This window comes from Cyprinus carpio, chromosome B23 (assembly GCF_018340385.1).
Source record: "Cyprinus carpio isolate SPL01 chromosome B23, ASM1834038v1, whole genome shotgun sequence".
Lineage (NCBI taxonomy): Eukaryota > Metazoa > Chordata > Actinopteri > Cypriniformes > Cyprinidae > Cyprinus > Cyprinus carpio.
The window spans coordinates 6,889,820-6,903,558 of record NC_056619.1 but is presented as its reverse complement, the minus strand read 5'-3'; the positions used below and the strand labels follow the sequence as shown (position 1 = coordinate 6,903,558).

At 35.8% G+C, this 13,739-nt stretch overlaps 1 protein-coding gene across 3 annotated transcripts; it reads left to right on the top strand.

Moving 5' to 3' along the window:
- Positions 1-246: 246 nt before the first annotated feature.
- On the top strand, positions 247-13,234 carry tnnt2a (troponin T type 2a (cardiac)). Of its 3 annotated transcripts, XM_042751296.1 has the most exons (15): positions 247-383; positions 572-610; positions 893-903; positions 1,463-1,516; positions 4,075-4,125; positions 5,098-5,127; positions 5,539-5,563; positions 5,646-5,709; positions 7,141-7,257; positions 7,560-7,637; positions 8,029-8,136; positions 8,537-8,646; positions 9,171-9,261; positions 9,709-9,749; positions 13,026-13,234. In XM_042751296.1, the coding sequence occupies exons 2-15, from the start codon at positions 579-581 to the stop codon at positions 13,057-13,059; spliced, it is 846 nt and encodes a 281-aa protein (XP_042607230.1). In that variant the 5' UTR covers positions 247-383; positions 572-578; the 3' UTR covers positions 13,060-13,234. The 3 variants fall into 3 exon arrangements, with proteins under 3 accessions (XP_042607230.1, XP_042607231.1, XP_018939910.1); XM_042751297.1 differs by lacking the exon at positions 893-903 and having other exon boundaries at positions 572-608; positions 1,474-1,516; XM_019084365.2 differs by lacking the exon at positions 1,463-1,516 and having other exon boundaries at positions 248-383.
- Positions 13,235-13,739: the final 505 nt, after the last annotated feature.

Sequence of the window (13,739 nt, the reverse complement as noted above, 5' to 3'; positions counted from 1 at the left end):
TGACTCAGTCATGGAAACAAAGTAAACTGCACATCTGATGGCGGTGCAGGGGTGAGTGAGATGTGGAATGGTAAGTGAGTCAGACTGGTCAGAGACTAACCAGTCCCTCGTGTTATCAGAGGACACCTCGGAGAGACTCATGTTGATATGGACATTAGCCATCGCCATTCTCTGCACCATAACAATGCCAGCAGCCTTTTAGGGAGTGCAAGCAAGACTGTTCTCCACTTATCTCTTGAGGGTAAAAATAAACACACTGAGTGAGATATATGACCCCCAGAAACAGCCCCAGCCACAATAATATAAGCATCAAGAGGAGAGCCAGAGCTCGCCCCTCGGACATTAACACAGCCTTTCTTTACACATCTCTGCTGGTATATCAGGTAAGAGTATTATGTGTTATGTAGTATATTCCTGATGCATTATGTACAGAAAAATGGATGTTTATAATTAGAATAAAAAGCAAAAAAGAACCAAATTTTTAGAATGTTTAGAAAAACAATTTATTTTGGGGTCAATTATGATATTATTCTTTTAAATATTATTATATTTTAATGTATTTTCATTACAGAATAAAAATGTCAGACATCGAAGAAGTGGAGGAGTACGAGTAAGTGTACCAGTTCATTGCTCGATTATCAATCATCCATCTGTGGCAAATACTCTTACAATATTTCTTTTTTTTTTCAGTAATATTACCTTGTTTAAATAAGAATACTGTGCATTAGCTGCATACTATAGTGACCAGTGCTATTGGTGATTTGAATAGCATCTGCTTGTCATATACCCCACTCATCTGATAAGTATATTTAATCTGAGAGTTCAGGCACCTGTTGTGCTTGAGCTATGAGTACACATGGAAATAACAGCACTATTCTGTCTTGTTCTCTAGGGAGCAGGAGGGTAAGTCTTGTGTTTCGTAATATTACTTTCATACTCCCACTGTAAACAAGAAAATACTGCTTTTATTTTAAAGTAGGTCATAAATAGTGGCCTTGCAGCTACATAGTTTTATGTAAAAGATACAGTGTGTTTTTAATAGGGTTGTTCAAGAATTATGTCATTACACTGATATTTGAAATAGGAGATAACAACACAACACTACCATAAAACCCTTAAAAACTACCCACTTATCAGGTTTTACACCTTTGTGGATTAAAACAAAAATCTTCTGACATGTAAAAGTGCGGTTGCAAGATATGGTGACCTGTCATGTAGATTTATGAGCGTGAAAGCTGAGCTTTTCTTGTGAGATGCAGCAGTTTTGTTCACTCTGCTTGTCAGCTTTCAACAAAACACACCCAAAAATGCCGCATATGGAATAAGTAGAGCAGAAAGTCTGAAGCATCTGCATATCATCACTAACACATAACTGTGTTTCAGTGTCGACAGATCTCCTAGCTTCCATTTTTGTGATGTGTTTTTGTTTGTTTGCTTACCTGACCTGCATGGTGTGGCTTAGAGGTGCAAGAGGAGGAGCAGGAGGAGGTGCAGGAGGAGGTGCAGCATGAGAAAGGTAGCTACTGCTTATCTGCTAAAGGCAAAGGGCACTAGCCATTCACTAACACTAAAATGTACTACAGTAGCATGGCAATACCATATTTTCTTTTTAATATAATATCTTTACAAAATCTTTTTGTAATATTGGCCTTGGGTGTCCCCAGAATGTGTCTGTGAAGTTTCAGCTCAAAATACCCAACAGTTCATTTATTATAACAACTAGAAAATGCCATTTTTGGGGTGTGTCTAAAAAAAAAAAAAGAGCTGTTTTGGAGTGTATCGCTTTAAATGCAAATCCTTAGAATATTCCCATCCCCGTCTCCAGAAGAGGGCATTGTGTATATGTTCTCTGCATTGAATATCTACAACAATAAACAGCTGGTAGAAACAGCATGACTGAGAGCAAGAGAACCAGTGTTTAGCCATACATATGCAGTACAATCAACCCCCGTGACCTTGCCCTATGTAATGTGACGTCACACTGCTTGAGACTCAGAATGGCAGGCCTAGTGAGACTGATTTAGGCTAAAGGGGATTTTAAAAAAAAAATGAGGAGTGGGTGGATTGTTATCATTGTAGGCTGGTTGTGTTCACACACTGCCAACACACATTTATGTCCGAAAAGTGGATTTTACATGATAGGTGTCCTTTAAGTGTAGAGGTGTTAGAGCATTTTCAGCGGTGGCCCCTAGACTATGGAATGAGCTTCCTTTCTCTGTGTGATCGTCGACCTCTCTGCAGATGTTCAAATCACGTCTTTGTTTTTGATATTCTTGTACAGCACTTTTACACACAAAAGGTTTTTAAATAAATTCCAATAATTTTTTTTAAAATCCTTTTAAGAAATTTTCGTACAACACATTGGTATACCTTCATGGTTAAGGTACTTTGTAGAAAATGATTGATTGATTGATTGGTTGAGTTCATGGAAATTAGTGGTCTTCTTTTTAATATGTGACTCCAGTATCACTAGCAAAGCATCAAACTAAACCACTAACATCCTAAAGTAAACTTTGATTCGCATGGCTGGAGGATTCCTCTCGCTATCTCAGGATTGGATGGACCCAATATTTTTAATTATACTCATGGATCTCAGGATTGAATGGATGGATTTTGGAATATTTAAAACGCATACAAATATTTTGGAATATTTTCACACAAATATTTTGGACTCAGTTTGCAAAGACCTTCAGTGTTGCCAAGACCTTGGTTTTCTCGTGGGTTTGGGCTAGTTTTGTACTATTTCTGTGGGGTGTTGCAGGTTGAAGTGAACCCCCCATGCCTCCCTGGAATATTTAAACTAAGGTAGAACCCCCCACAGGAATTTGATTTTGATAGCCATTTCCCCCAGAATGTGGGGGAATTGGGCTAGATCTGAATATTGATTGGGCTGGTTTTATTTCATAGACCTGGCGACCCTGGTCAACATGGCAAATCTGTGATGTAGGGAAGTTTTTCTCCCTTATGCAAAAACTCCAAACTGCACAAATTCCTATTGGATTTCATCTGCGACAGAGCAACAGTTATGAGATGAGTGAAAGCAAATTTTTTGTGCAAGCTGCTTTACCATTGTTCAGTAAACTCCCAGTCATTTCAATTGGAATCCACACAGCTGGGAATTTCACACAGATTTTCAAACAGATTTCACTCATGTTCAGGTTGGTGACGCAAATTTGCAACAGTGACCAAACAGCAAGCTGCTTGATTTGAAAGTGACTTCTGTCTGAGCTGTGCTTCATGTCGCTACACTATCGACAATAGACATTGGACATTTTCGGCCTATTAAATTTTGCTAATGTGATGCACCTTAATTTTTACACACTTTCATTGACTGCTTTTGCTCTGTCAAAAAACATAACACATCCACAGCAAAATCCAACAGTGCATAGTACTCAGAATGAGTGTTTTGGAACTAATTGGTGAAGTGAATAATTCAATGATTCATTCATTAGCTCCATTCTAAAACTGAACAATGCTGCTTCCATAGGCAGCATAGGACCTCAATTTAACTAAAATGAAGAAATAAATGCCATTTTTATTTAATGTTCAGCATGAAATTTGCATTATAGTAATTATTAGCTTTGTTATCACCAAAGCTCTTTCTATTCTTTTAACTTTACTCATAAAGTTACAAAGTAAAATAAACAACGTAGCATTAATCCACATTTAGTAATATCAGATTTGAGGAAAGGAACTAACTCAAAGAATAGTACTACCTTCTGTACTACAATACTTTTTAAGGGTGGTCTGACTTCAGACATGCTGACATATTTATATCATAGACAACAGTTGTGCGGCTGGGTAGAGACGTGTGTTTTGCTGTGTGTAAGAGTGTAACCATCTGAGAGATTTGAAGTATGCTTTAATCTAACAAGCCTGCTACCAGTACCCATTATACCCAGGCTGGTATATGGATCCTTTGCCCTATTAGATTCTGTGTTATTCACACTTTCAACTGAATGGTATGACTAAACTCAAAGGAATCATTATGCAATTTGATGAGGGAAACAATGAATCATAGTTGACGGTAATGCAAGCTAAGTATACCCATCCTTTAACTTTCCCCATGTTCAGAGGCTCATGAGGAGGAAGCAGGAGGAGAGGAAGAGACCACTCAGGAACATGGTGAGTACTGTCGATGAGACCCCCAGTTTGACCTCAAACCCCTCCAGATCTGCATTTCAAACAAACAGATCTACTCAAAATATATTCAAAAAGAGATGTCGGTCAATAAACAAATCAAAAATAATGTGAGGAGATCATGAAGAGTTCTTAAAATCAGACTGAAGTAATTTAAAGAAATCAGGTATTTCTTCAAAAATAATGGCATATTCAAGAACATGTTGGCATTCGAAAATAAACACTATATGCCACTATCTTCCAAAAATCAAAACCAATTTTTCAGTTTTTATAATTCCAAATAGCGCCCCAACTGAACTGAAATATTGTATTGAATTGAAAAATTTGGTATTATTTTCCGAAGCGAAAGGGATTAAAAATTCATTCATCCATTTAGTCTTAAAGTTGTTTAATGTTGTAAAATGCACTAAATCAAACTCCACTACAGCTTGACCTGCCATAACATTTTAAAAAACAAGTTTAAGTAAATGTATAATGTAACACTATGTCTACTTTATTTACTTTAAAGAAGATTTAGACAAAGACAATTATAAGCAACATTGACAGCTGTTGGAATTTGGTGTTTGTTTTTCATTTTCAGTCATATCATCTGCCAACTGGCTTATCAAAACTGATCAGCAAGCCACAGAAATACCTTCTGCATAGGTAGAAGCAGAAAGTTTTGAATTATTAATAAAAAAATAAGAAAGAAAAAAAACAAAGAATACTACAAAAAACACTTCTTTGTGTTTATCATTTAATTTAACTCATAACACACAAACAAACTCATGACACACACACACAAGGGATAAATCAAACATTCTGCTCTATGTATAGTCAAATTGACGAGTGTTTGGTATGTGATGGTAATTTTTCCACCATTCTTCCGTTATCAGTTTCTAATTTTGTCTCTGTGTTCTGGTACTGTCAATGATGCCGATTACCCACTTGTAACCTCCTTTCCTTCCCTGCTTTCAGATGGTGAAGAAGAGACAGAAGAAGGAGGAGGTATTTGCTCTTTATTGCACTGGCTAAAGACAGGAAACCTGAGATTTACAGCTCTCAAGTAATTGTCTGAAACATGTAGAAACCCGTTACGACACACACACCCTTCTGGATAACTGTATCTTCAAAGCAATAAATCATGCCCAATCTTCTTATGATAGCATTCATTCCATCAGAAATAAAATCTAGTTTACAGCTTTAATGGCGCATTCTTCAGCATCTGTAACCGTTTGATATTGTGAAGTAACTGCCATGAGAACACAAAAGAGGAGACGTATGCAAATTAAGCTTCCGGTATTTAAAATCAGACATATGCCTGATTGATATATGCAACAAGTTATAATTTTAAAAGTAAAAGTCTCTCATATAACTTTGTATAACTTCTGTTGTTTATTTGTATGTTTGATTTTTCAGAAGAAGCTAAACCCAAATTCCTAAAGTAAGTTTAGATGAATAACCAATTATTGGTTTTATGTTTTTAAAGTTCATACACAATTTTGAAACATCATTATATTTTTCAGACCTTTTATGTTGCCGAACCTGGTGCCCCCAAAGATTCCAGATGGAGAACGAGTTGATTTTGATGTGAGTAAAATTACCATTGCAAGACCCATAGAGCCATGAAACCTCTCGCTCTCTCTTGTGAAGCCAACAGAAAAGTGACTAAAACTGCAGTTCATCGACTGACCGCTTGAGGCTGGCTCCAAAAGGGAGTCAGTCCCATAGACTCCCCATGTTAAAATGCCCAACTTTACAGTAGAAAAAAAATTGCTTACAGCATTGTACAAAAAGTGGTTTTGGTCTATATAGCTAATTTCTACTACAACTGTGAGGGGGGTGAATTTTCTTTTTATAACTCATCCGTTTAAATTATATTAAGACTTAAAGTTCTGCATAATTATGGGCGTAGCCACTTGAGTGACAGGTGGATTGCGCTGCTGTCACCACCGTCGAGCTAGGTGGGCGTGGTTTCAGCAACCAGCTCCTGCCTCTTTGCCCATTTTCGATTATCTGGGAGTGACGCACTGCCAAGATGGCAAAGGCATGCTCCACCCATTTTGAGCTTAAAAAACGCTCTTCAGAAATCTATGGGTGACGTCACGTACACAACGTCCATATTTTTATACAGTCTATGGTTAAGACTGGCATTTGTCTTTTAATAAACCTTGCCATCACTTTGTCATCCGAAGCATATATTCCATATTATTTTGGAAATTAAGTGGATAAAAAATATATATATTTTTTTAATAATGGATGTCAAACTACTCTAGAATGCAAATTAAAATCAGTAAAAAAAAATCTGTAAAAATTAAGAAGAATTTTATTTTTATTTTTTTGATTCTTTGATGAATAGAAACTTCAAAAGAGCAGCATTAATCAATTTAATGTGTCATTGATAATAATAATAAAAATCTTAGCCCAATCTTTTAAATGGTAGTATTTTGCATATAACAGTCAGGGCTAGGATTCTATGAAATATTAGATAATAAAAGATAAAAAAATAATAATACTACAATGTTTTATATTTTATAGGCCTTATTAATTTTAAAGCATTCAATATGTTAAAAATATAAATTTATAATTACTGTAATGTAATTATTATTATTATTATTATTATTATTATTATTATTATTGATCATTTTAAATATCTGGGGTATTTTCTAAAAAAAAAAAAATTGCCTGGGCTCTGGTTCATTTTGACCCAAAGTCAGACACATTTTCTTTTCTCTTTTTCTTTCTCACTAAAAACATTCACGACTGAGTTTGAAATATTCTCTAATGACCCATTTACTTAATTCGAGAGTATACTGACATATCTTGACAAACCAAAACATGCATTAGAAGATTTGTAGAAACCAGCAAATCTACAAAGGCATCAGAATCCAGGACCCAGACATTTTAGATGGCAGTTACTGAAACATGAGCTTCTGATTTATGCTTTTGTCTACCTGAACTTGCACATGTTGTTGCTCATCAACTGTCTCAAATCTCAAAGGTCAAATGCTTTCCCACCAGGACATCCATCGCAAGCGTATGGAGAAGGACCTGAATGAGCTCCAGACTCTGATTGAAGCTCACTTTGAAAGCCGTAAGAAGGAGGAGGAGGAATTCATCAGTCTTAAAGAGAGGATTGTAAGTCAGCAATGTTGTCCTACATTATAGCTGCCTATTATTTAAAGCTACTAACCATAAATGAATTATTTCCTAAAGACAAAAACAGAGAAATGATAAATATGCATTCATAATGGCAAATATGTGAACCAGAGTAAAAACATTCCAGCAGGTCAATCAGTGGTCAGTTCAAGCCTGAATGAGCCTGAAAAACACTCAACAGACAATCATCAAATCGTGCAGAATAAATGCCCCCATGAGCTCTTGTTGAGTGATCTTTCACTGAAACTGCCATCAGAGTTGTAATGTGAGTGATTCCGCAGGATAACCGGCGCTCCGAGCGAGCAGAGCAGCAGAGGATCCGCAGCGAGTACGAGAGGGAACGACAGAAGCGCCTAGAGGTGAGTGGAAACATTTCCCTTAAAGGGATAGTTCTCCCAAAAAAGAAAATTCTGTCGTCACATACTCATACCCTCCTGTCGTTCCAAACCTGTATGAGTTGCTTTCTTATGTTGAACATAAAAGAAGATATTTTGAAGATTGCTGGTATCAAACAGTTGGTGGTTGCTATTGACTTCCATAGTAGGAAAAAAAGGAAAAAAAAAATAAAAAATACTATGAAAGTCATTGGCAACCATCAACTGTTTGATTACCAGCAATCTTCAAAATATCTTCTTTTATTTTTTAATTTACAGAATTTTCATTTTTGGGTTAACTATCTCTTTAACCTCACACTGATGGACACAAACTGGTACGAGCTTTGCAAATCCTTTCCTGTTTTCAAACGTTCAGGACGAAAGAGCTCGCAAGGAGGAAGAGGAAGCCAAAAAGAAAGCGGATGAAGATGCCAAGAAGAAGAAGACGCTCACCAGTCTGCACTTCGGTGGTTACATGCAGAAGGTCAGAGCTGAGAGATGAGAGACTAGGACAAACACCTACTGAGTTACAAAAATATTTAGTGAGAGAAATCTGAACTTTATTTAAAAAAAAAAAAAAAAAATGCCATGTCTGAGATGAAGATTCAACTAATATATATATAAATGCTACCTAAGAAACATGATTAAACATGAAAAAACGTGTATCACAGTTTCCCCTAAAATATTCAGCAACACTTAACAACTACTTTTAACATTGCTAATAAAAAATTAATAAAACAAACAGCAGGAAATCAGCAAATTAGAATGATTTGCGTTTTAAAAAATACTGACAGTTTAAAATGGTTAAACAAAAAATTCCTCATCAATATCAATGTTTTATTAAAATACATTGTCAACAGGTTCTCTGTAATTTTGTTTTGCAGTTAGAGAGACGGAGTGGAAAAAAACAGACTGAGAGAGAGAAGAAGAAGAAGATTCTTAGTGATCGGCGCAAACCTTTGGACACTGACAATGTCAGCGACTCTGCTCTCAGGTTTGAAGAGTCATTCTGCAAATGCAACTAATTCATATGCCACAACAGTTCAAGCAGTACAAATTTACCACAGTTAAAAAGTTGATTCACTTCCAAACCTGTATGGCTTTCATTCTATGGAAAACAAAAGAAGATATTTTGAAGAATGTTGGCAACAAAACTATTTTGGCTTCCATTGGAGAAAAAAAAATGAATAGACTTCTTTTTGATCCACAGAAGAAAGACATTTAGATTCCGAATGGCATGTTGGAGAGTAAATAATAACAAAATTGTAATTGTTCCTAAGCACACGAAGCAGAACAGTAACAGCAATATGATAATTACATATGTTATTTATAATAACCAAAATAAACAAATTCCTCCACCAAGTAATGTAGTTGATAAGGGTTAACTCCATCTCATTCAGTAAGACTTCTTTTACCACTCTTTAACTTCTGTAATAGTATTCTATAGAGTACAAATACAAATAGCAATTAAGAAGATTTAATAAAAATATCACTACTTTCTCTTTCTTTTTTAACCAGGGAGAAAGCAAAGGAACTGTGGAGTTGGATGTGTCAACTAGAAGCAGAGAAGTTCGAGTTACAGTACCAGTTTACCCATCAGAAATATGAGGTACGCTGAAGAGTTTTACTAGAACCCAATGAGAGTCAATTAAATCAGAAATGACCCATTTTGGTTTTAATGTGTACAAATCAACACTTCATGTTATATGAATGTAATATCTTGGTCCTTTCTGGCTGGTTGGTTATTATTAAGCGATAGTCAATTGAGGCTACTATTGTCAGTATTGCAGTCTTACAGTTAAGGCAGTAAGTTAACAGCATCATATTATGTAAGTAAAATGAGTTGTGAATACCATTTCATGTTGACTATTAAAATAGAAAAGCATTCTTATTCACTTGAATCTAATGTCTGCCTGGATCTAATTATGTGGAAACAAAATGAAAGTATTGTTCAGCGTTTGCACATATAACTCAATCATCACATCTGCATTTTCCTGAGGGATGAGATGTTATCCAGTGAGATGTTTAGTGTTTGTGATTGTGGATCTCTCGACAGATCAATGTCCTGAGGAACAGAGTCAGTGATCACCAGAAAATGTGAGTTCATCTGTGTCTGTCCAACCCAGTTTCTTGAAAAAAAGATATTTTCTTATGAATTCACCCAGTGTCATTCGTATGGCAAAGACAAAGAAAAAAAAAATTTTTGGTCAACCATAATGAATTCAGTGATTTCAGATTTAGAAAATTCTGTTATAAAAATCTAAATGTTGCAGTCTGATTCACATATTCAGCACACAAACAGTTTCTAGTTGCTATTTTTGCCTTGATGACATAATTTCCTGTATAAATTATAACAAAAGTTTGCAGAATAACGATTCGTATGACAAAATTTCAGAAACATATTTTTTTTTTTTCAGCCAAAATAGCTTTCACCATTTTCTTTTGTTTTGACTGTGCACAATGTAAATAAACTACAACAACAATAGTTTGACAAGTGTTTGTCACACCTTTCAATCTGACTGAAATTAATTTTGGATTGAGCTCAATGGCTTGATTGAGACATTTACAAGAAGGCTTTTCAGTCCAACTGAACCATCAATCTAATTATAAACTGATTATTTGGGTGCATATAAATATAGCTATTGTGGCGTAAGCAAATTTTATAAAAACGTATGCATGAGATCATACAAACTCACATGAATAATCCACCAACTCACCAAAATGTAAAATAGTTGAATTTCATTACTAAATGCTGAGATTTATTATTATGCATCATCTACTCATCATCAAATCTGCATGCAGATTAATAAACTTGGTACTCAGAATATTGGCAAGTTGGTGATTGCTGTCCACTGAGCTGGATCTGGCATTATTTGGCTTTTAAAGGGGTCATATGACGTTGCTAAAAAGAACATTATTTTGTGTATTTGGTGTAATGCAGTGTGTTTATGTGGTTTAAGGTTCATAAAACACATTATTTTCCACATACTGCATATTGTTGCTCCACTATGCCCCACCTTTCTGAAACGCGTAGATTTTTTCAAAGCTCATAGGTCTGAAAAGCGAGGTGTGCTCTGATTGGCCAGCTATCCAGTGCGTTGTGATTGGCTGAATGCCTCAAGTGTGTGATGGAAATGTTACGCTCCTCACCATATTGTGATGCCGAGTGTCCTGGCGCGACGAGACAAAAACTATAAAACCCATTACAAACAAGCTATTTGTTGCATCCAATGGGGACATAAAAATCAATTATAATATCTTATACATGATGACTTAACATCTTTTTACGCGTTGTGTTGCGTTATCCACTGTGTAAACATAAAATCATGTCTGCATGTGTGATTGGAGAAATATGCAAACACAACCACAACACAACAAAACCCAAAAACATCATTTGAATCATCAGTGGTAAATTCTTTAAATATGAAAACATACTTACAGGCTGTGTGTCAGAAGCGCCAGACTGTCCTTGCAAAGTTTGAACTGCCCCACTTTATAGAAACAGACATCGTAGGCTCGTAGGCTACTCTCACAGGAAAATGCACTGCACACATCTGTATATTTGGGTTGAACTGTTCTGGAGCAGTGTTGTAAATACAACTTAACCACTGATTTCTAGTTGTGTCCTCTTTTGGAAGACCAAACAAAGTAGCTTCGCTTTCACAATGAAACACACAGTGTCTCCACAACATGGCAGCGGCGGCAACAACAGCGAGAATAAAAGGTACGCCTTCTTTCTTTGCGTGAACATTTAGGCAGTGTTATGCAAATCTTCCCACATCATGACGCAGAGATGCGGGGGCATTTAAACAAGGTGTTTTAGGAGTGCGTGGTCAACTCTTAACTTTTATAAAGAATATCTCTTTGGATTTGAGACTTTAGTCTTTGCAAAATTACAGATCTTCTTTATGCACCAAGAGCTTGTAACACTCCAAAGAGAAAGGAAAAATTTTAAATCGCATCATATGATCTCTTTAACACATACCTGCCATATTCTCTCAAGGTTTTTTTTAACCTGCTATAGTTACTTCCCAGAGGGCTTTCTCATTCAAAACAAACTCTGACTCATCCACTCCTGCCTCAAGCATGGAAAATAACAACAAAAACAAAAAGTCCTTGTGAATGCATGTCAGATTGAAAGTCCTGTGAGTGCTGCTTCTGTGGCAGTAAACGTTTGCGAGAGCCAAAACTAAAGTACTTCAGGTAATGGAGGCTTTGGGTTGCAATCCGCTGCTGCAGCATTTACCTGTGAATGTCCAGAACCAGCAGAGATAGAAGATCAGTTCTAAAACCTAGTGAGCTGCCTATAGACAGAGTTTAAGACATCTGTGCTGACTTAATTTTTAAAAAGCATTCTGGCCAAATGTAAAGGTAGCCTACATTCAGTAGTTTTTTTCTTTTTCTTTTTCTAGCTTTTACCACAATGAGATGCTATCAGCATGACTGTAAATTACAGTTACGTACGTTTTAGAGAGCGGTTTACACAATAATTAATTCCCTTACCTGTCTAAATAAACAAGAAACTTGAGCGCTACTACTCAGGATTTTCTCCATCATTCAACCTTTCCTCCTTGTGTATAACTTACTGATGTTTACACTTGTTTTTTTTTTTTTTTTTTTGTTTTTTTTTTACTTTATCAGTCTTTCTGGTTTTGGAGCTTCTGCTTCTTCCTTGATTAGTTTCTGCTTATTCTACAGTTTTCTCTGCTGGTAAATTGTGATAATAAGTGTTCACAGTATAATTTTCATGCTACGACTCACCAAACAATACTATGCTAGTGTAGAGTATGGAAGGCAGACGGGGACAAAACCCTTTAAACAGAAAGCGTGAAATCTACTTGTGTCAGTTTGGCTGTGTCAGCGTTTTAAAAAACACAGCAGCCAATCAAATTGCTGTATTTGAGACAGCATTTGCATGTGTGACGTGGTGATACATTGGGATGTATATTTTCTTCAATGTTCAGTGAATCACCAACGATGACATCATGATGATGAGGTGACACACATCATAATTAAAACACTTTTCACAGAGTATGTCTTCATCTCATTCTACACAATACAGATGACTCTTAACAAAAACAGTTTATTTCTTAATGTGCAAACTTTCTAAATTAGCACCAAACTTCCAAATGCACCTTTGAGTAAAAAATTACCATTTCATCTAAGATGTATGTGTGCTATGTATTTATTTATTGCTTATCAGATGACTATTGTGTTAGCTTAGCAATACATAATGATAAACTCTTGCATTTTTTTTGTCAGTTTCTATTAGAGGTCATGCTAGTGCACTCCTAAATTTGACATAAAAACAAATCATGGTTTAGAGCTGTAAAGTAAACTAAAGGCTCTTGGCTATTATTTTTTCTTCTACAGGACAAAGAGAACCAAGAGAGGCCTCAGGAAGTGAACGCTGTGCTGAAAGACAGACTCGACTCCTCACAAACCCACAGAGATCATGAAGACATTGTCCTGGAGAGCTGTGTATAGTAGATCATGATGCTTTTAGTTAGTCCTCACTGAATAAACACTGTAGATTTGAACAACTAAACAAAAAGAATAAAGAAAAACATAAGAAAATGTGATCAGTAAGTAGTGCCCAATTATCTTAAACAGAAAAAAAAAAAAAAAAAAAAACTTGTTTGAATTTTAAATCATGTAAATGCACTAAATACTTAACTATAATTACACCTAAGAAAGAAAGGTATTCATGCTCAGTATAAAGGTAATACACTTCTTCATATGATGCACAATAACACACACCCAGCTGCTCTCTGTTAATGTCCCCTCAGGCCTTTCTGTAGTTTCTGGGTCAAAAAGGTCAGGAGATTCTCATCTCAAAAGATTTGCATATTAACATCTGGCACAGAAACATATACGACACTCACTGTTATGTATTCACATTCATTATTTGCTTGAGCACTGACAGGGGCCCATCTGAAACAAAAGTCAGTGAACAAGTATTGTTTTTAAGCAGCAAAAGTAATGTTTTTAAAGTAATATTTGCACTAATCATGAGCAGAACATGTTAAACGCAGCTCCAAATATGACCTTTGATATGCACAGATGTCTTTTTTTTGTGAATCTGCA

What these genes read in the sequence shown, in the direction of transcription:
- tnnt2a (XM_042751296.1), top strand. Translation starts at nt 579, where the DNA reads ATGTCAGACATCGAAGAAGTGGAGGAGTACGA. An exon ending in GAGAACGAGTTGATTTTGAT is followed by an intron (nt 5,710 to 7,140) that starts GTGAGTAAAATT and finishes CTTTCCCACCAG; the next exon opens with GACATCCATCGCAAGCGTAT. An exon ending in GTCAGTGATCACCAGAAAAT is followed by an intron (nt 9,750 to 13,025) that starts GTGAGTTCATCT and finishes TTTCTTCTACAG; the next exon opens with GACAAAGAGAACCAAGAGAG.